The 21,721-nt window shown below is 39.2% G+C and overlaps 2 protein-coding genes across 5 annotated transcripts in view; both read right to left on the minus strand.

The window, feature by feature from the left end:
- pigg (phosphatidylinositol glycan anchor biosynthesis class G) overlaps positions 1 to 9,166 on the minus strand; it is a 55,263-nt gene extending 46,097 nt beyond the window's left edge. For both annotated transcript variants that reach the window (XM_044204310.1, XM_044204309.1), the window contains exons 1-4: positions 8,705 to 9,166; positions 8,394 to 8,599; positions 1,362 to 1,571; positions 506 to 694 (exon numbers count right to left, since the gene is read on the minus strand). In XM_044204310.1, the coding sequence (XP_044060245.1) occupies positions 506 to 694; positions 1,362 to 1,571; positions 8,394 to 8,599; positions 8,705 to 8,858 (759 nt within the window). In that variant the 5' untranslated portion in view covers positions 8,859 to 9,166. The remainder of the gene's footprint in view (positions 1 to 505; positions 695 to 1,361; positions 1,572 to 8,393; positions 8,600 to 8,704) is intronic.
- Positions 9,167 to 12,334: 3,168 nt separating this feature from the next.
- guf1 (GTP binding elongation factor GUF1) lies at positions 12,335 to 21,446 on the minus strand. 3 transcript variants are annotated; one of them, XM_044204312.1, is made up of 17 exons: positions 20,964 to 21,446; positions 20,678 to 20,789; positions 20,064 to 20,212; positions 19,671 to 19,751; positions 19,500 to 19,577; positions 19,322 to 19,405; positions 19,166 to 19,230; positions 18,867 to 19,070; positions 17,972 to 18,111; positions 17,536 to 17,659; positions 16,858 to 16,990; positions 16,207 to 16,350; positions 15,593 to 15,726; positions 15,069 to 15,170; positions 12,927 to 13,046; positions 12,726 to 12,762; positions 12,335 to 12,573 (listed from the first exon to the last, which is right to left on the minus strand). In XM_044204312.1, the coding sequence occupies exons 1-17, from the start codon at positions 21,147 to 21,149 to the stop codon at positions 12,439 to 12,441; spliced, it is 2,028 nt and encodes a 675-aa protein (XP_044060247.1). In that variant the 5' UTR covers positions 21,150 to 21,446; the 3' UTR covers positions 12,335 to 12,438. The 3 variants fall into 3 exon arrangements, with proteins under 3 accessions (XP_044060247.1, XP_044060248.1, XP_044060249.1); XM_044204313.1 differs by having other exon boundaries at positions 18,867 to 19,004; positions 20,964 to 21,441; XM_044204314.1 differs by lacking the exons at positions 12,335 to 12,573; positions 12,726 to 12,762; positions 12,927 to 13,046 and having other exon boundaries at positions 15,583 to 15,726; positions 20,964 to 21,444.
- Between the last annotated feature and the right edge of the window lie 275 nt (positions 21,447 to 21,721).

Here is a 21,721-nt window from a genome sequence, read left to right on the forward strand (position 1 = left end):
GTTTCTGACCACCTGACAACCACCTGGCCAATATTCACTCTTCTTTTAGCTCTGTTTTAGTCTCCTCTTTAGGGGAGTAGTCTGGCTCTTTAGCTGCTAAATGCTCCACTATGTTCACCAGCTAGTCGCTAACTTTGTCTGTCTGCTGTGTTGGGCAGGCAGGGTACAGTGGGTTTATCAGAGCGTTTTTACTGAAAACAGCAGCCATGGTTAATGAGAGCAGTGAGACTGAATCAAAACAGTGAAGTGTCGGGGCATAAAACCAAAACAATGAGGTGAAAGAGGCTAAAACGCTCTGTAGAGCTGAGCGAAACTGCAGAGTCTGATAATAATTCTCTGTGGGTTCATCACTATGAGCGACCCCTTTCACATTACACAAAGACATTTGACTCATTGTTCATATTAAAGTATTGATTAGAGCAGCTTTAAAACTTCTGCAACTCTACAACAACAGAACATGCAGATGCAACGTGATGTAGAAACAGAGATTAGGACAAGAAATTACCTTTGAAATGAGGGCACTGTGAATCTTCTTCAGGATGTCATCCATCTCTAGCAGTTTGGGCTGAATGAGGGAACTGTGGGGTCCACTGATATGACCAATGTGGTCGAGGCCTAGGTAGTGGAGGATCAAAATGTCCCAGTCATCTCTCTTAAGGGTGCTATCCAAGTGACGGGTCACATTGTTGTCAACCTACATGGAGACATGATGCATAACAGATACACATTTACTGATCTACAGGATTTCAACTGATAACCAATTAAGGTTGATATTATTCAAAATCACCCCCTAGAGCAAATAAAAAATGAGCTGAAAGGCGCTTTACCCAAAGCCGTGGCAGACTCTGATGATTGTCTGATTATCATTGGGCAAATATATTCTGGCAGATATTTATCTTCATCCCACATTTCAGGTAAAGGGCTCAAAAATCAGCACCACCAATATTCTAGTATAAACAAGAACAGATTGCACACAGTCCCACAGTACATTTGTAGCTGTGGCATACGGAGCTAATTGATGAGCAGTTTTTTGTGTGATCTCATCTCTGTGCCTCCCTGGTTGATCAGCTGCCTTCTGCCATCTCTTTAATGCAGAGCACTTGTAGATAATACAGTGACTGAATCATTTCCAGACATTCACTACATGTACAGCACATTACACCGAAAAAGATACATAAGCCACTGCTTTATTAACCATTACTACATTATGTACAGCCTTTGCTGTATGTATTGGGTTATGGTAGGGTTTAATGTACTTAAAAGTATAGAACATATTTTAATCCTTTATTGATGTTAGCAAGAAAAATACATCACTCATATCTTTCAAACAGCCAAACCCTGGCTGGTTGACTCATACATACCTCAGTGTAGTCGGATACAAAGAAGGAGGTTGTGCCATCGTACTCCATGAAGTGTTTGGGAAAGAGGCGCACCCAGGTGTCATCTCCGTAGAAGACTATCCTCTTCCCTGCTGTTTTGGCCTGCCAAATGAGGTTGTCTTCCAGCAGTGCAGGAGAATTCAGGTTCATTACCACATCAATGAAGCCTGGGATACTGCCAGTGGTAAGAGCCTTGGGAGAGATATGTTTTTGTCATTGTCCTTTGAACAATAATTGTCTTTTAATGGTGTTATACAACCTTCCTGTACAGTTTCATCATATTAATCCAGTTAATTAAGATTTGTGCTGCAGTACAGTGTTCAGTAAAAAAATATTTTTATATATCAATCATCTTCACAAACAAACAAAATTAAATTGATCAATTTCCCCTTTTATCTGATTGGTTGGTCACTACACTGATCTAGCGTTGGAAAACAAACTAATTCCCACATCCCCAAACCAATCTTGCTGCCACAAATAGAAAGCTGAATCAGGTAGATTGATGATACTCATGAAGAATAGTTTCTACTGATTTCATCATGGAATCTGAAATAAAACAACACTGGCCTCCATTTGACTGACAAGGAAAACACAGCCTATTTTGGAAGTCAGGAGAGAGCTTGGTGCAGCGTCGAGGGGGAACTACAAAGGCCTTGTCTTTATGCACTGAAGTAGACACAAGATTGCAGATTCTGGCAGGAAACACTGTTTTTTAAACTCCCTATGAGTTGCCTGGAGCACAGCCTGAGATCCCCCGGGACGCTCAAAAATCCAGGCTAAAATCAGAGGTGACCGGCCTTTATTGTGTGAGGGGCTGAGTGTTAGAGGAATCTGCTGTGGGAGCTGGGCTGGCCAATTCAAAGTCATCTTTTAAACCCCTTCTTAAAACAGTATTTTATCCATTTTATTGTTGATGTATTTGTCCTTATATATATGTGTGTCCTTTGTTCATCTTATCAGTTTTTATATATTAAGGTATTTTTGTTTGCAAAACACTTTGCAGCTGCATGGTAACTGTGTGAGTACCACTTTAGCTGTTCTATAGCAGCTCTGAGGCTACATCGCAGACACAAGAGACAGATAGCAATAAACTAAAGATGTCACACCCCCACAAACAACCTCAAGTACTGTCACAAGCTTCAAACCTTTCTTTATTTGCAATCACATTTTCAATATACCAAGGACACAAATGTTTTATCAATTTGTGTCTCGATATATGGGAGAAAAGTTCTCCTCTGTCAATTTGAAAGGTTTTTGTCTTCTACTTAACAACGACAAACGAATAAACAGTACTTTGTGCCGGAATAGCATCAGAAGCCCATCAGTTTTGTCAACTGATTCGCAGGTATTGCTCTGACTGGAAACTGAAGCTGAAATTCTGAGCCTCATTTTGTGAGCTTTGTTCCTGAGCTCAATTATTTACCACTTCCTTCCTTGCGATTGTTTTGCTCCTGCCAGTGCAGATGCTTGTTTCAGGAAGAGATGGATGGTTCTGCTTCAAAAGAAGTCTTCTCTTCCTGCCTGTTCAGTTTCACTGAGGTCTATTAATAGAGATAGTCTGACCAATGAAACCAGTAGTTTGGATGAAAACAGGCCTTTTTGCCAAAATGATAGAACACTTTGCTGTTATGCAATAATAAACACAGGGGCATATGGAGATAATTCTACTGTGACATACAAGAGCTCTGTGGAAAAAGTTCAGTTTAAAAAGGCTAAATCTTAAAGTTTCTACAGATGCCAAAAAAACATTGAGATGCTGCCCAAACGAATCAGTGACTCATCAACATACTAATTACTGGCCCACAGTATGTGTCTAGGCTTGCAATGTGCCATTGCTTAAATGTCAAATACAATATCAGTGGGGTATACAGACACTCTCTGGCACAGTGATGAAAACGTGTAAAGGTGCCAAAAAACAGACGGAAGGGGCTGTGACTTCGAGTCTTCGAGGCTGGCAAAAGATTTTTCGGTTTCCTTTTCACTTACTTTTGGTTGACTACTGAAAGGAAGACTTTTCTACCATGAACTTGAACTCATCATCTTCTCATCTTATTACAGATATATCAGATAATATCTATGGAGCTAATACAGTGGACCAATTATGCACTTGGTCTGCTGTGTGTATACTAGTACCCAGGCAGATACTGGCCTTTCAAACACCCACAGTGCATTGCTGCTGCTACTGTTATGATTAACTGAACTTAATGTCCACTGACTGCTGTGCCAGTCTGAGAGTGCGGTTCAACTGGCCACATGTGAATACAGGACTGTGGAAGAAAACCAGCTTCTTCTCTCTTCCTGTCATGGCCATGAAAGACCATGTAAATTGGAACCATTACATTTAGTGGGAAGACTCTGGGGTAGAGTTTCCAGTATAACAACTGTTTGCAGCCTGGCCCTTAATAAAAAAAATAATACATAGACAAGAAACTAGAAAACCTAACTGTGTATCTGAATAATTAAAATCAGCTGTGCTGTATATGCGCATGAAGCTTGTAACTTCATTAGATACAGTGGAGGGAGTGTTAGGTCTAATGTGTGTGTAAATTAATCGCTGTGCCACTGAGAGATTATGATTTAGGTTAGTTGGCTGTGTCATACCAGTTAATTGGGTGCAATGCAGTGATAGTGGGCAGTAAATGGCAGTTGGTTTGTACTGCCACCTATTGGTGTATCACATCTCACATTCACAATCACAATGCTGTGATGGAACAATTTAACCTTAATACTTCTGATGTTCTAAACCACTTCAGTGTTAAACTGAGCTGTGTTTTTAGTACAGAAAAGTAATGTGTTGCCTTAAAGCGCTGATCTTATTATGCTTGTTTTTGTGATGCACCAGCTGTTAAAGTGGATATCATGGGATTTCATTTGTATTCCCTCAAAAATAAATCTCTACTTCAAAAACGAATTACCAATCATCCAGTATTTTATTTTGGAAAGGTTTGTCAATAGATGAGGAAGAATATAAAGCAGTATAGTCATTATATTAGGCTAAAAACGCAAGGTGTTGTGCCTCAAATCTACTGTAACTGCCTGGCCCCCTAAAATGTGATTAACTGGCCCTCCTGCGTGGGCTTATAGATGTACCTGTATGCTCTCACCAAGCTTGCAAATCAAACTTACACGTTTCTGGACAGCTGAGGAAGTGGCATTTTCAATTTCTCCTCTCCTCCTTGTCCATATACTGTACTGTACATCTCTGCTGCAACATAAAACCTTTATGGCTGTGCTTCTAAATCAGAAAGATTTCATTTTGAATTTCCTCGCTTATCGATTTCCCTCTACATACTCTTTTACCATCAACAAATCTTTTGAGAAGCTTCACATCCAGAGCTGTTTTTCCAAGCTGCCTTAAAGCCCCTTCCCTTGGTCATCACTGCATCCTTCTCTAAACCCTTGGATTATGGTGGAACATCTGTCTCCCTGCAAGTCCACCTCAATCACGCTCAGCTTTATCCCGTCATCCCTCCTCCACATCATCGTTGACCTGCTCCGTTTCATGACAACCAACTTCAACTCCTCCTTGAAACAAGCGTTAATTCTGTTCAAGAAAGCGTTCCTCCATCCACTTACAGACAGTTAACTGGTTTATTTTGAAATTCACTGCAGTCACCTACCTCTCAATATGTGTGAAAATAGTTAGGCCAACATAACATTCGTTTAAGGGACACTTACAACCAAAGTGCATTAAAACTCCACAGTTCTTGTCCTTGTTCAGTTTTTTGTAAAAACTTTTTTTTTTTTTTAGAAAGTAACTTAATTGGTGATAAACAGAATATCAATCATATTAGAAATTATTAGGTGAAAGTGCTGTCAATAAATCAATTGCTCAATCGAGAGAAAATTAATAGCAACTATAATGGGTTAATCGTTTTTTGCCATTTTTTAAGTAAAAATCCCACCTATTCACTGGTTACAACTCTCAAAAATGAGGATTTAATGTTCTTCTTGTCATATACGATAATAAACTTGAATATTTTGTGTTTTGGACAGTTGGTCAATTGAATACATCACCTTGGGCTCTGGGATATTATAAACAGGCATAATTATTTTCTTTTCTGATATTTTATGGACTAGAGCTGAAACAATTAGTTGAATAATGGATCAACAGAGAAAATAATCTGCAACTATTTTTCTGCCTCTCCGTCTCATGTGACAGAACACCGGACGTCTTTTTTAAGTGTTTGGAGTGCTTCTCAGTAGTGAGCATTTGCTGCTTTTCTTTGTTTTATGTGATAGTACACTAAATATCTTTATGTATTTGAGTGGTGGACAGACAAAACAAGATATTTGATGGCATAACCTTTGACTTGGTAAGAAAGTTGAAGCCCTAGTTGGAAACTGTCCCAAATTTTTATATTTGGCTAGCTTTTATTCATTTAGTATCAATTAAAGTTTGCAATTTTAATACATTGCTTTGTGTTCTGATAACCTTTACTGGGCATGTGTCATTAGTGTTGCCATTTTATAAGCTAAATGATTAATTCATTCATTTAAAAAAATCTATATTTTTATTGATAATGAAAATAATAGTAGGTTGCTCCCCCACAGCGTACTATGCTCTGTTGGATCGGGCTTCAGAAAGGCTTTTATGAGTGAGACTGTGCTCCAGGTTGTTACCGAGTACTGTTTTTCCTCCAAGGTTTCTTCTCCTTGTATTCACTGCTCATCCTGTCCACTGTCTTTGACACTGTCAACCAACACATGCTCTTTGCAGTCCTCGCTGACCTGAAGATTGCTGAGTCTGCACTCTCTCGGTTCTCATCCTACCTGCCTGACCACATTCATCATCTGTCACCGAGGAGGATTCTGTCCACACTGTGTATCTACAGCAGCAGGTTTCTCCATGGCTGAGTTTTGGTTCCAATCTCATGCTTAAGCATGAATGCTGTCTTTTAGTCTGCCCTCTGACACTCAAGCTGAATATTCTGTTTCACTTGACAACTTCAGTTAGATGCCTTCCCACCACCTCAGCACTGCCCAGCACCCATATGGACAAGACCGAGCTGCTCTTTTTCCTGGAAAATCATTCCCTTTGCAAAATCTCTCCAGCAGCATTGACAACAACACGCTGACTCTTTCCCAGTCTGCCCACAATCTTAGTGTGTTTTAGCACAACCAACTGCCATACAAGGCGCACATGACATGACTATAATCCCCTCCTGGCTCTGCTCCCAAAATACTCTCATCAGCATGACACATCATCCAAATGTGACAACACACCATGTTTTCACCCTTTCCAAATTCCGCCATGTAACCCTATTTGCAGTTGTAGGCTGAAAACTTAGCACCTATCTCAAAATGTTCCTCGCACTTTTCTTTTACATGATTATTCTGGGCTCACAGGAATGCTGTTAGGGCATTTTTGGCTCCAACACTTGCATCTCTTCCGATGGGCTGGATGAAATATTGGTGATTACAAGACTCATTGCAAGTCACGTTTTCCCAGAGCCCAAGGAGACAACTTCAAATGACTTCTTTTGTCCGACCAACCGTACAAAAACCCAAAGATATTCAATTTACAATGATATAAAACAGAGAAAAGCAGCAAATCCTCACATTTGAGAAGATGGAAGCAGAAAACGTGGCGTTTTTGCATAAAACTTTCAAGCGATTAATCGACTAATCGTTTCAGCACTACTTTCACATGTAGATAATTGATTAAAAAAGCATTTAATGAATCTTTTCACGTATTGTTGTAGATCAGACACTACTTCCGTTTAGTGATTAGGTAACATTGTTTAGCGACAACCTTTAAACTCACACATAACAAAGTTAATGTAGTGTTTTATAAAAAATCAGGTTGGGGTGCCCTGGTGGCCGAGTGTCTTAGGGGGCGACCATGAACCGCAACATCCCCTTTTTCTTTCTAGTCGGGGACCTTTGTTGCATGTCATTCTCCATCTCTCTCTCCCTTCATTTCCTGTCATTTCTCTGTCACTACCTAATAAAGGCATAAAATACCCAATAAATAATTTTGATTTTCCAAAATCTAAACTTTGCATTAACTTCAGCTTAAACTTTTGTATCCCTAAGGGGAAAATAGTCTCGCAGCCATGCACTGAATAGCACATAAGTGAATTGTTAATAATTTGGTTTGATCCCTCCAAGTGCCTTTTATTTAAGTACTAAATATCAGCAGTCAGTGTTGTCAGTGATTGACTAGAGGTTTCTCTCTTGGCAGCAGCAAAGTTTGAAATTGTTCATTTAAGGGTGTAATATATACCCTTGCTGATATAATTGGACTGGACAAAATGTTAGAAACACCTCTCAGTATAACACAATGCAGTTCAACAGCATGACAAACTGCAGCCTCCAAAATGATCATTCAGTTGAATCAGCACCTCTCTAAAACAACACCTGAATATTAGTATTTACTGCAGGGCTGTTGTGTTAGACTGCATCACCTTTAGCTAGGTGGATCTGATATACTGGAAACTGAGTATATCAAAGTTTACCTGACCACTAACATGTTTGGCATCTGGCATGCTCATTTTAGGAAATTAATTTTCTTTGTTAAAAGTCAAACTATATATTTGTGACCAGTTTTTAAAAATGTACGTCTTCAGTAGGAACAGACAGGCTAGGGAAGTCAGAAAGTATTCAGAGACGGACAAACACATTGTTGGCTTTGGTCTTTTTATGGGATGTGTTGACACTAAGAAAAATATAACACCAGCCTGATGCTTTAAATAACTTATAGGTTAAAGTCTACAGGCTGTTTTGGAGGTGTATCTAATATTTTGCATGAAAGTCAGATTTAAAGATATGTATTGAAACAGTTCGATAGTGTCTTAAAATATTTTTGTAAAGAACTGGTTAAATATTGATAATTTGGATCTGAACGGTTGACTCCCTACAGCAAATGTATTTGCAGCTTACCGTAACCTGCCAATCCAAAACAAGGAATTCTAACAGACTCATGCCCTGAGTAGGTGGACAGACTTGATGGGTGAGTTCTCATTTGAATCTCCACATCATGATACCTGAGTGACATAGGAAACATCTTACCTTGATCCTGGGCATGGTGACTGTCGGAGGTCTTGCCTTGGCCACAAAGCTGTGCGATGAGCCTCTTTCCACCAGATGTCTGGTGTAGGGCATATACATGCGACCATTGGGTCCAAATACAAAGTCCTCCCGGAGGGCATCCACTAACATTATAACCACCCTTTTAAAAAGGGGTTGAGGGAGGCGAGAGGAATTGGGGGAGCTTCCTGTAATTAAAACAAATATTTTATGAGATTACAGTCAACAGAGCAGGCAGATATTCGCATTTAAACGCAGTTAAATCCGAGAGCCAGACGATGCTGTGAACTCACCTGTCAGCGGCTCCGCTGGCAGATCTGACAGCTTGCTCTTGGATGAGAAAGAAGACTTGACAGGTACAGGGAAAAATCCCCGCAGGAAAAGGGCAATGCCAATCACTTCAAGTATTAAAATAAACGAGGCAAAAACAGATGACCGTACTTTCATTTTGCTGGTTGACGGACACTTTAAGGGACGAGTAAGTTACTAAGATAACTTGCTAGCTAGCAACCGACATGACGCTTTCTACACAGTTCACCCAAATATAACAGTTAGGAGAAGAAAGCTAAAGCATCCCATTTCAGATGGACGCACTGTCAAATAACATATTACAAAGCCACGTAACTTGGTATTTAATACACTGCCTCTATATTATATATTTGTAGCTGTAATTTAGTATAAAAACAATAATACCAGTTAGCGCCGTAGCGGCTTCCGCATTGACAGCATTGAACTACGGGTACTACGTAGAATCAAACAACACCAATACGCTTTTTTTCCACAATGATATGTTTGGCTCAGCTATTGTCAGTAAAACAATGGGTAGATAAATAATGTGGCTCGTTAATAACTGCAACGAACCATAACTGGTATGGAAAAAGACACAAGAATAATTGTTGCTTTTAATTAAAGGTAGGAGTCTGGACAATCGTATGATCACCTCTAGCAGGTGATCCAATGAGAATGGTTAACTCTTTTGTATTAGTGCAACGCGTAGACAGAACAATACAAACATAATAAAACATTGCATTTAAAAATAAAAATATGTTTTTTAAAAATGTGTTTATGGAATAAACTATATAGATTGTGAAAAAACAGCAACAGGATAAAAAAGGCATCAAAATCGTTAATAAATACCTGTAATTTAGATACAAGTGTATGGTGTAAAAGCCTAGTTAAACTTCTACAATCAAATCTAACTCACTGCAGGTACAGGTGTAATTGACCAGTTAAAGAAATCAGGTGATCTCATTTTAAATCTTGCTGCAGTTGATTTCATCTGAGTGGAGCAAATATGTATTTAGCTGGTATTTCATTGGTATCAGTCTTGAAATGTAGTGAACAGGTATGTTTTCCTCATGTAAGATATATAGGCTGTTTTCCCAAAAGGGCTTCATAAATATATAGCAAAGAGTGCAGATCAGGTTCTATGAAAGACAATTTATCATCAACTCGCAGTCCGAGGTCCAAGGATGACACCTGTACAATTTGAGAGCCACCCAAGGCATATGTACCTCCAGAAGTTACCTACTTATCTTTTGTTCTTTTCTTTTTGCGTTTGGTACCAGATCAAGAAGAGCCAGTTGTAGGGCCTGGAAATCTGCTTGTAGACTGAATATTGCCAAGAACTGAGAGGAAGTTACAAGGAGTTTTACAGATGAATAAATATTATTAATATATAGGGAGAATAAAAGTGTTCCTAAAACAGACCCCTGAGGGAACCCCTTTATGGATCCACACGAAACCAAATTGACATTAATACCAATTGTAATGGACCAAATTCATGAAATACTGTATGTGAAGGCGGCGCGTAAAGTAAATATCAAATGCGTCACTTAAATCTTTGGAAAGTGTAGCTAAACCTAGAATACTTTTTTTAACCCAAGGCTACATACTGGCTTGTGAAACCAAGTTGAGTCACATTTGAATGTTCGCGGATACACTGAAATGTCAAAACATCAAAAATAGCTGCAAAGAAGCTGGTAGGAAAATATCAAGTGCCTGCTGATTTTTACAGTTTGAGGACTTTAATTAGTCATTGCAAAAAGTGTTTGACTGTAAAATATTCGGGTTTGGTCAATACAATCTTAGTTTAACAGCACACATGGCTGTCACATGTCATTTGATAGAACCATGAATACAATATAAATACAGGCCATGTTCAGGCTTCATCTTGTCAGTTTGACTTCATCAATGTTATTAATTACACCTTTTCCTGCTATAACATGTCAAAATGTCTGCAATGAAAAAGTTCTAATCCTAAACCTTAACTGGCAGTCTACACAAGTGTTTTTACTTGAATTCACTGCACACTAGTAACGTACAACTTGCACTCTCATCTCTTTTACTGTAGCTAAATACCAATTAATCCCTTAAATCAGATTAATTTGCCAAGTACAAAGGGCAGCACATAGGGTCAGTAAGATATTTTCATCGAGCCACTACAGCTGCTGGGTAGAAGGTATGTGGACTGTCTTGAGTTTTATATGATTTACACCTGACATTTATGGGGCCTGAGGCTGATGAGGTCTGACTGGAAATTAGCTAAGGATGGAATTAGCTTCCGTTCAGCTCTTTTGTGTGTTTGAGCTGCTGCTGCCATCTACTGGGAACGCAGCTTAAAGGACAAGCTTTGAGATTTAGTTTTCCACAAACACAGCACATAATATAATAAGATTTCTATTTTCTATCACTCCCTTTGGAGGTCAGATGTCAGAGTCAGCAACCAATCAAGAGCTGGTAGGGATTAAGTGTTCAAGTGTTGTTCAAGAACACAGTCAAGTGCTTCAGTCTCACAACACCAGCCAAGACAATTTGAAAAGACACTAATGTTACGATGTTTTTCAGTGGAAAGCGGTTAAAATTTGGCTTTGTAATAGTAAAAAATAAATTCAGGATCATCTCACATGGAGACCAGAGATCATAAACAAGTTAAGACAAAGACCAGAACAAATGGGGTCTCATTAAACACTAAGACCAACATTTTCCATAATCAGTGCATGTACTTGCTTGCGCTGTTTATGGCAACGATGAGACGATGATGCAGAAGATTCACGTGACGGTCAAAGATGTATATACAATACATCTGTGTACAGCAGGATCAGGAAATGTTCAATAAGTCAAAGCAAAACACCAAAACAAGACTGTGAGGGGAAAAAACAACGTGAAGACCCGGGTCAGGAACTGCAGCCCAATACCTTTGTCCCTGTTCCCACAAGATGCAATCATGTTCTACTCTCCTTTCATTCACAGTCTACGATGTGCAGAACTTCCATGATGAAATAGGCATATTTAGTATTCAGTGATGTAAACAGGAAATGTTTCTTGAATACGCCAGGTTCTCACTTCACGAACGATAGCTTTTAAATTATCGGTTAATCTATCAATTCGTTTTAACTGCTGTCTGCAGTCTGTCTATAAAATGTTCAGTTATGACTGACACTTGCTTTTTTTGTCTGACCAAGAGCCAAAGAAGGAATGACCTAAATGATTAACCAATTATCACATTTATCAATTCATTTGTTGACTAACTGATTGATGAACTTCTCAGAATGCAATCAAACCAGTGTCCATACTAACTGTGCTGCATACAGTAACATATGGTGTGTATTGATAAAATAGTAACACATTGAATGATGAATGATGTATTATAAATGTAACTATTTTACTTTTCTGAACATTAAATGAGGCTCAACATTCTTCTGTTTAATTACTTGACTTCAGAACTGCATACTTAAAAGCCAGTTGTGTCATCACGATAGATGGAAAGAACCATCACAAACACAAATGTTAATAAAGCATTAGAGTAACTAGGGACAAGTGAAAGCAAGATTTCATCAAAAGACATTGGCGAATGATCTCTTAAATGTCAGAGAGAAAGGAAGCAATGAGGCCTATTGAGGAAATCAGCACAATAACAGCAGTTAGCAGCACCAATGACCCCTTTATTCAGAGAAAATCAAGCAGGGACTTTCAATAACAAAAGCCTGTTGCATATAATAATGATATTATTATTTAGTATTGCAGTCTATTTGTCTTTCCTCTTCAGAACATTAATGAAGGCGTCTTTGGGAACTTCCACGTTGCCGATAAGCCGCATCTTCTTTTTACCCTCTGCCTGTTTCTTCAGTAGCTTCATCTTCCGTGTTATGTCACCTCCGTACTACCAAGACAAACAATATATATGAGATTTATAGATTTATATATATATATATATATATATATATATATATATATATAAAATTCAGAGCGTTTGTCACACATTTGTATTGTAAATTCAACACCTTTTGAGAATTAAGAAAAACCTTTACTTACACATTTAGCGAGAACATTTTTTCTGTACGCCTTAATTCTGAAAGAGACAAATATTGTCATGTCACATTTTTAAGGCAAGTTAATCTATTTAGCATATTTCATACACAAATACAATTCATAGTGCGTTATATACATATGCATTGTTTTACATCTCATACCATTCTAACAAAGCCTTCAGCTTAGTGCTGATGTTGTACTTACGTTTCCCTTGCAATGACCTTACTTCCAATGGCTGCCTGTACAGCGATCTCAAACATTTGCCTTGGTATGGAATCTTGGAGTCGCTCACACATGGCTTTCCCTGTGCTGTACGCACGGTCTCTGTAATGAAAGCACACCTATCAGAACCAAAAACAACTGCAAAACGCTACTGCTCACCAAATCACCTCAGAATATAGTGGCTGACAATGACATGCACATGTGCCATCCCCAATAAATGCAGGGACCCTCTGGGCAGTCACTAACAAGATGCATCATCTCTCCAAGTTTAATCAAAATGGCCTTTCAAAGTTAAAAATTTGAACCTTTAATCACTGACGTAATCATCAAAATAATCAGTGTTGAATTTCAAACCACAGGAGAATGCAGGCACACAAAGATCGGACCAGGGTTCCCCATATTTCATCATGTTAGGGATAAAAATCCCTCAGGTGAAAAGTATGTGGTATAAGTATATATTTCAAGGCCATAAAATTACAACATTCTCCATTGAGGCAGTCCTGTGCAGGTTAAAAGAATAGTTTGACTTGACAAACATGAGAATACCCGGGCCTTCACATGAGAAGACACATTTAATATGAAGCTACAGCCAGGAGGAGGTTACCTTAGCTTGGCATAAAGACTGGAAACGGGGGGAAACAGCTAGCCTGGCTCTGTCCAAAGGTCAAAAATATGTTATAATTAACATATCTTGTTTAATCCAAACACAAACATACATGCAAAAAAAAACAACTATTTGTGGTTTATGGGAAGTTAAGTGCAGTTACTATTTCTTTCTGACCAGAGGCCAGGCCGAAGACATAACTCCCCGTAAAATCACATCTTTTCATTTTTACATTTTTGTTTCAGAATCAGAAATACTTTATTGATCCCCGAGGGGAAACTCTTGTTACAGCTGCTCACTATCACGTCAGTGCACATAGGAATAGAAGAAACCAAGCAAATCAAAATATAATACACTATAATACAGGCAAGATAAATTAAGTACAAAGTGGATATAAGTATAAAATTAAAATACTTATATCCACTTTGTACTTAATTTATCTTGTGCGCACACAGTGATAGTGCACACAGGAATAGAAGTACTAACCAAATCAAAATATAATTTGTGTTTGGATTAAACAAACAAGATATAATGTGTCAATTAGTGAGCTTTAGAGTAGATGGTAGGAGTATTTTTTTAGTTTCCTCCTGCTTACAGTCTTTATGTTAAGCTAAGCTAATCACCTCTTAGCTCAAGCTCCAACAGAGAACAAGCATATTTCCCAAATGTCAAACTATTCCTTTAATGGGTAAAGCAAGGCACTAAACACCATATACAACAGTGTGGCCTCTGTCATACTATAAGGTACTTTGGATAAAAGCCTCCATATCAAACATCTGTAAATGTCTTCTCTGCTTGACAGGACATCCTCGTCTCACTTGGGCCCAGTAACGTCCCATTTATTTCAGTCGCTCTGTAATGTGCCTCCTGTAAAAGATATTCTGCTCTGTGATTGGTGCATTGCCCTTAAAGAATAACAGACTGAAGCTCCACTCGGCTCCACTCCAAGGCTTACAGTATAAATGGTCAGAGAGTAGCCATCGTCGGTGAAGCGTAGCGCCCTTCAATTACCTCAGTGTAAGTCTGTACGGCCTTTGGTAGTAAGTACATTAAATACAGATCTGCTGCGCGTCATCACTTTTTGCCTATGAAGTTACTCTATTGTCCTTGTTACAAATGGAATGAAGTCCTTGTCCGGTGTGTAAAGTCATCGTAATAGATAATGTTAACACTGGCTGCCAAGAGGCCATTTTTTAATATTATCCTGGGTGTTGAATATATTTCATGCTACATAGGCTCAGAAGAATTACTTTAGTAATGAAGGACTATATAACCTTGAAATTATGTAAACTCGTAAAAATCTGCCAATTCTTTTCCGTGTGAGCAACGATAATAATGAAGCTATGGGGGACTGCTGTGACAAAGAAAATTAGAAGATCCTGTCAAGCGGATTCAGAGGTGCACCTCCTGAGACAAATTAGGAACATCTTACCCAAAATATTCAGTGAAAAATTAAACAAATTTAAGACACTTAATCCTGACAGCATCTGAATTCAGCTATGATTTGAAACACACAGTACCTGTGTACAATTGTGGTAAGTTCTTCCACAGGTCGCCCATTCAGCAGAATATCCATCTTTATCAAATCAGCAGCCTGGTAGCCTGCACTCTCATAGTCAAAGCTAAGGAAGATAAAATGCTTTCAGGCTCAGTCGAAAGTGATACAGTATTTCATTAAAGACCTTTATCCAGCTTTGTTGAATGTAACGGACTCAAGCAAAGGTGCACAGGAGAGGGGAAACTATGGGATTGAAGGGAAGATGTATTGGCTTGTGAATGTTTTCATTTACTGGACTCATTGACATTTTTCCTAAGAATTTGATCTATCCTTTGATACAAGTAAATACAAGTTTCGAATGGACTTTACAGCTATGAAGATATCATTTTTAGCATTTTCAGCTTAGTGTACGTAATTTCATTCAATACACTGGTATTTCAAGGGTGCGAATAGACCACCTATCATAAATGACACAGTGCATATTAAGTGTTTATGAATGACTGTGGGCTACATGTATTTATTTATGTAGGACTTGCCTGGTTTTACCTTGCATATCCGGAGGACAGCGATTTGAGGAGGTCATAGAAATCCACAACAATTTCATTTAAAGGGAAGAGATACTTCATCATCACACGCTGGTCGTCTATGTACACCATGTTCTTCTGGATGGCTCTGCGATTCTTTAAGAACACAACAATATGATATAAGTTTTGCCTCCACCAGTTACTCCATCAATTACTTTTGAAATTGAGGGAGACTGCTTAGAGACTCTTCTCTTATGTGGAAAAGCCCCAAACACAATAATATATAATTATAATTTTCTTGGCTTCCTTTTTTCAAGTATTGTTTTCTCTTTGGCTCCGGACCAATTTGGAAAGAGTAAAAAGCAAAGCATGCACTCTAGTATCTCCTGTCAAACTACATTTTCCAACAGGCTTGATAATCCGGCCGACTCGCATGTGGTTCAGACAGCATCCCTCTCTGACTTAAAAAAAAAAGGTCCACACTTTAAATAAGATGTTTACAAGACAGATTCATATGTTCGAGGTACACAAGCAAATGAAAATATCAACCCCATACGGCACAGAAAGAACACATTCAGGTTAAAAAGCATAGACAACAGTTTTCCCATTCATTTGCATTTTGAATTTTCCTCTTACCAAGCAGAGAGTCATAATCTTGCCAGTGTAAATGTCTGGAGCAAGAACAGTCCCCAGAACCATAGGCTCCAAATACTCCGACACAACTGATCTGTCTGGGAACTGAGCGGGGTTCACGATGGTTATCTCCTCACTGCCGTGTTCCTGTAGGGAGAACCCACAAGATTTGAACCTCCAAAAGGTCTTTCCAAAAGCTTTCATGTTTTTAAAAGTGGTACTCGACCCAACAGCTATGTTTTGAGATTGAAACACTCACCCCCTGCAGGCTTGAAATATGGCTGTAAAAAGTTACCTTTATGCAGTACCTTTGTCATAGTTAATTTATTCCATTAGTAGTCTTACAAGTCTGAGAAATAGTGTAAAAAATAGAGAAAAGAGAAATAGTGTTTCCAAGGAAACTCTACTTGAGAACATCATGCATTCAAATTGGCTGTGATTTTGCCCAACAGAACATTCTGATTGTCCTCTCAAGTATTTCCCATCAAGTATCTTCCATGTGTCATTTCACAGCAAAGCACGCCAGCAAGACCAGAGAGTCTCCAATTATCATTCATTTCCAAGTCTGTTCAAACTTTCTTTTTGCTGAAATTGCAGCGAGAGCCCGGCTCTACTGTAAGACCAGAAAATATACGAGCAGGGAATGGCTCTTACCTTGATGAGTTTGGCTGAAGAGAGGACAGCCTTGTAGGGCACGGTGGGCGCTGTTACTATAACAGAGGCATTGTATTCTTGCTCCAGCCTCTGATTGAACACCTCCATATGGAGAAGACCCAGGAAGCCAAGTCTGCAGGGGGACAGGACGGTTCACAGGTTCACTCAAGTTTTATAATTGATATTCATGCTTTTAATTACAAAGAGCCTGTTTGGAAAGAGTTCAACAGTGAGTAAGACTCATTGCTATTACAGTGCAGTTTCATACTTCTAAACCACTAATAGAATCAAATTTACACCATCTGGACTAATATGACCTGTGATGATAAATAAACTCTTACTTTGCTGTTATTTTGGCAACATACAGTATATGTCAGAAGGAAAGTTGTTAATTCCCCTATCAATCATATCATATGTTGTCCAAGTTAGTGCAGAAACCGATGAAAGAAGATACATCTTGCTACTTCCCCCTTTAGGAAAAAGAAGATAACTTTTTGGAAATTACTTGAAAAACGTCCAAACATCATGACTCCTGAAGCGGGTCTAAAAGCTTTGTGGTCGCGCTGCTCAGTGTCCACACTTTTGTTGTCATTTGCTGTCACAGTATATGCAACGAGCCACTCGTCTGTCGTGGTCTTAAAGCCATTTTCCATTCTAATTCAAAACAGTCGGCCTCACCTCCAGCCTGCTCCCAGGGCCAGACTGCTGTCTCTCTGCACTGTGACGCTTGAGTCGTTCAGGGTCAGTCTCTCAATGGCGCTGCGAAGGCCCGGGTACTCTGACTGGTCCATCGGATACAGGCCTGAGGGACGGAAAAACAAAAAAGAGAGAGAGTGCACATCATCAGCAAACAGGACTCGTTTCATTTATTTGCAAAGCACTGACTGCACTTACTGAACCAGCTAGTGGAACACAGCATGCACTGAAGGGGTTTTATGTTTGACTGCATGTCCAATGATACTGGAACATTTAAGGCTAGTGTTCTGTTATGTACTGAGTTAGTACGATAATGCACGTGGGGTTTGAAAGAATTCTATCCTCAATTCTAGTACAAATTTACACAGTGAGTTTGATCTGACAGCAGGAAGCGACTGCCGATGAGAACACTTCTTACCAGCAAAGACCATGGCTTTGGCGGGTTTAAACCCTGGAAGAGCTTCCACCGGCTGCTCCTGGAGGTAGAGTGTGTCACCAATCTGGGCCTCCTTCACATCCTTCATCCCTGCTATTATGTAGCCCACTTGGCCTGCAAACCTACACAACAGGCGAGGAGAGATTACCCTAATGCAATGTAAACAAGCATCGCAGTGGACAGTTGGACAAATGTTCCAGTGTTAATCAACTGTGTGGGCCAGTGCTTATTACACACAAAACTGTAGCCATACAGTACAGTAGGCTGGCTTATTATTCAAAAAGAGCTGCAGTGGCAATGTCAGGAATCAGATTTCACATGATGTATTAATTACAAATTTTAGGATATTTTACTATTGCAATAGACAGACGTTAGATAAACCTACACTGAATTTTACTGAGAATCTAGCACAGACACACAAACTCTTTGTAATCATGAACATATTTAAACTACATCTTTGCATAACTAAGTGTGTGCGTTAAGAGCACAGCAGAAAAACACTGACTCCATTGCTGCTGGTTTATTTCATACAGTGTGTTTTTGTGTAAACGACCTTCAACAGATATATGAACGAGCATCAAAGAGTTCCATTTAAACTACACAGATGCTAAAAAGATTATCCAATCAGAAGACCACTGAATCAGTTGGTGCATAAAACACCTTGAAAAAAAACAGAAAAGACCAGCGCAGTAATTAGGTCACGAAGCGTTATTTTTGCTCAAACATTGCTTAAATGACTAAACTCAACTATGAATATAGTTGCAGATTATATTTCTGTCCATCTACTAATCATTTCAGATCTAAAACCAATATGAGCTGTACTGGATGAGATAACAAGTGGGAGAAATGACACGAGATGAGGAAGAATGCCACGTACAGCTTCTGTGTTGGGTGTTCATCTGGCCGGAGGAGCCCCAGCTCGTTGACCTCGTAGGTTTTGCCGAGATGTGCCGACACGATCTTGTCCCCTTTTCTGACCCGACCTCCAAACACAGCGATGTTGGCCACCACTCCTCTATAGTGGTCGAAATTGGAGTCAAACACTAGGGCTTTAAATGGGTCATCAGTTTTTGCCACAGGCCTGAGAATACAAGGATAAAAAAAAAAAAAAAAGCGCTTCACTTCTATGTGTCAAACTAATTCATGTGAGATATGAAACCAAATGAACCTTCTTACGGTGGAATTCTGTTCACAACCTCTTGGAGAACCTTTTCAACATTTGTTCCAAGTTTAGCTGAGATCTGAAAAAAGATGAGATCACAAATGAAGAGAAATGTCTCAGATAAGTGATACTGAAAACTAAAAAGCAGCTTACATTATGCTTCAGCTCACCCTGATGCATTCTTCACGTGGAATATCAAACACCTTTTCAATCTGCGACTCCACTCTCTCTGGGTCTGCATTTTTCAAATCAATCTAAGGGAGAAATGTCAAATTAGAATGGCAGGCTGAATAGCAGTCAAGTAGAAATCTATGTGATTAAACCAAAAACAAGTAGATCTCAGTGTACCTTGTTGATGACAGGGATGATTGCCAGCTGAGCTTCAAAAGCCAGGTAGAAGTTGGCCACCGTCTGTGCTTGAACCCCCTTCACATGACAACAAAATATTAACAACTGCATCACATGCACATCAACAATAACTCACTAAGAAAACTGGGAGCTAGAAATCAGGGTTTGTACCTGATTGGCATCGACAATCAACAGCACACCTTGGCATGCAGAAATCGATCGAGACACTTCATAACTGAAGTCAACGTGACCCTGCAGAGAGGGAAAGTACCGGAGATTTATGAACGGGAGAGACATGGTGATGCAGCATGTAAACAAAGGATAATGACAAAAGAATTGTAGACCTATTTTAATATCTCCCATCGTAGACAACTCATCTGTTTCAATTCACTTCACTGCCTCAAAATGAAGAGTTGCAGGTTCAAATCAAATTGTCAAATGCATTTGCCATGACACACTTTTCCCCACTCAGTTATCCAGAAACACCAGGCAGAAGCACTTTCTTAATTCCTGTTTAAAATCTCACCTCCCTCTTCCTGACATCACACCCAACTGAGCACTTACCGGTGTGTCAATGAGGTTCAGGAGGTACTGCTGTCCCTGGTGGCTGTAAAACAGCGAGGCTGTCTGGGCCTTCACTGTTATCCCTCTCTCTCGCTCCACCTGAAGCTTGTCCAACACCTGTTTGTTCTTCTCAGTCTTTGCTATGGCACCTGTTTGTCAATGACATCCATTAGTAACACATCGTGTTAATTGTTATCATTTTATTAACAGCTTATTTAATATGGTTTCCTGAGTACTAAGTCTGAACCTCAGCAGTGACCCAATCATTGACATTGTGCGTGTGTGTGAGTGTGTGAGAGAGAGATGTAAGCTCTCATAGTCATGTCATTAACAGCCATTTGCAAAGTAACAGCCACGCACAGATCACAACGCCCCTGAATAATGCTGTCACAATCCAATTACTGTAGATCCTAATACATTACATTATCACATTATCATTATCAGTAAACCCAGCCATCGATTTCAAATGTACTCTTCAAGCCACCATCGTGGCATGACTCTTCCATGAACCTGTTCGAGATTATTAATTAATTAAATTCTTCAGAAAAAAAATGTAGATTTCAGAATAAATAAGGCAAAAAAAAGCTGATACGCAGCCTGATGAGCAAACACACCTGTCATCTCCAACAGCCTGTCAGCCAAAGTGCTTTTTCCATGGTCAATATGAGCAATGATGCAAAAATTCCTGATTTTGTCCACAGGGAACTTTGACAGGTCAATAGTATCCTAAAAGGAAAGAAGCCTGTTAATTAAAAACTCAACAACTGCTGAATTGTTACAATAACCCATCTTAAAGAAATAGCAATATTTGGGCAGACCAATTATTATGTCTATTCCTGAATGGGGCAAGTAGTAAGTTACAGAACTATAAATGGAGTGAAGAGCTTTAGTTTTTGTTACCTTGTCTGTTTGTGTGCTGACCATCTTGAAGCTGCTGGAGAACACGGGCAGCCGTTTCATCCAGCGATGTCTTAACAGTGTGTAGGTCATGTTATAGTTTTGTATTTTCCTTCTGTACATTTTGAACTGTAAAACACGTCTTAATAGGGGTGTTCCACACCACCGTTTCACTAGAGAAAACGACATGTTTTCGTTAAGCTACCAAGTAAGTTACCTAGCAGCATAGAAGGATGAATACATGTTAGCTGTCGTTAGCTAGCTAGCTAGCTGTGGAATACTTATATATTGTCATTAAGACAATCAAGGCTATTGCCACATTGGCGGACCATTGGTGGACAGGCTCGGCGATAAAAATACACGAACCTTTAAAGAAAACACTCCTACAGTTTAATAACCCCGGTGCATGAGTTCCTAGGGTGCTGACATTTTGGGTGACAGTTCACCGGCAAAGACTTGTGGGAAATGTTGTTGTTGTTCTTCTTCTGGTTGTTCTTCTTCTTGTTCTTCTTGTTCTTCTTCTTCTTCGTAAAGTTTTATGGCGGTTGGCAACCAACGTTATGGTGCATTACCGCCACTAACTGGAATGGAGTGTGGCTCGGGACTCAAACTAAACATTCACAAATGATTAAATAAAAGAAAATAAACGGAGAAAAACCAATAAATTTTTTTTAAATGAAATTAAATAAAAATTAAATGAACACACCGTAGTTATATTCTCTTTATCAAATGTATTCTCTCAAGATAATGAAACAACAATA

This window comes from Siniperca chuatsi, linkage group LG8, assembly GCF_020085105.1.
Source record: "Siniperca chuatsi isolate FFG_IHB_CAS linkage group LG8, ASM2008510v1, whole genome shotgun sequence".
NCBI classification, from domain to species: Eukaryota; Metazoa; Chordata; class Actinopteri; order Centrarchiformes; family Sinipercidae; genus Siniperca; species Siniperca chuatsi.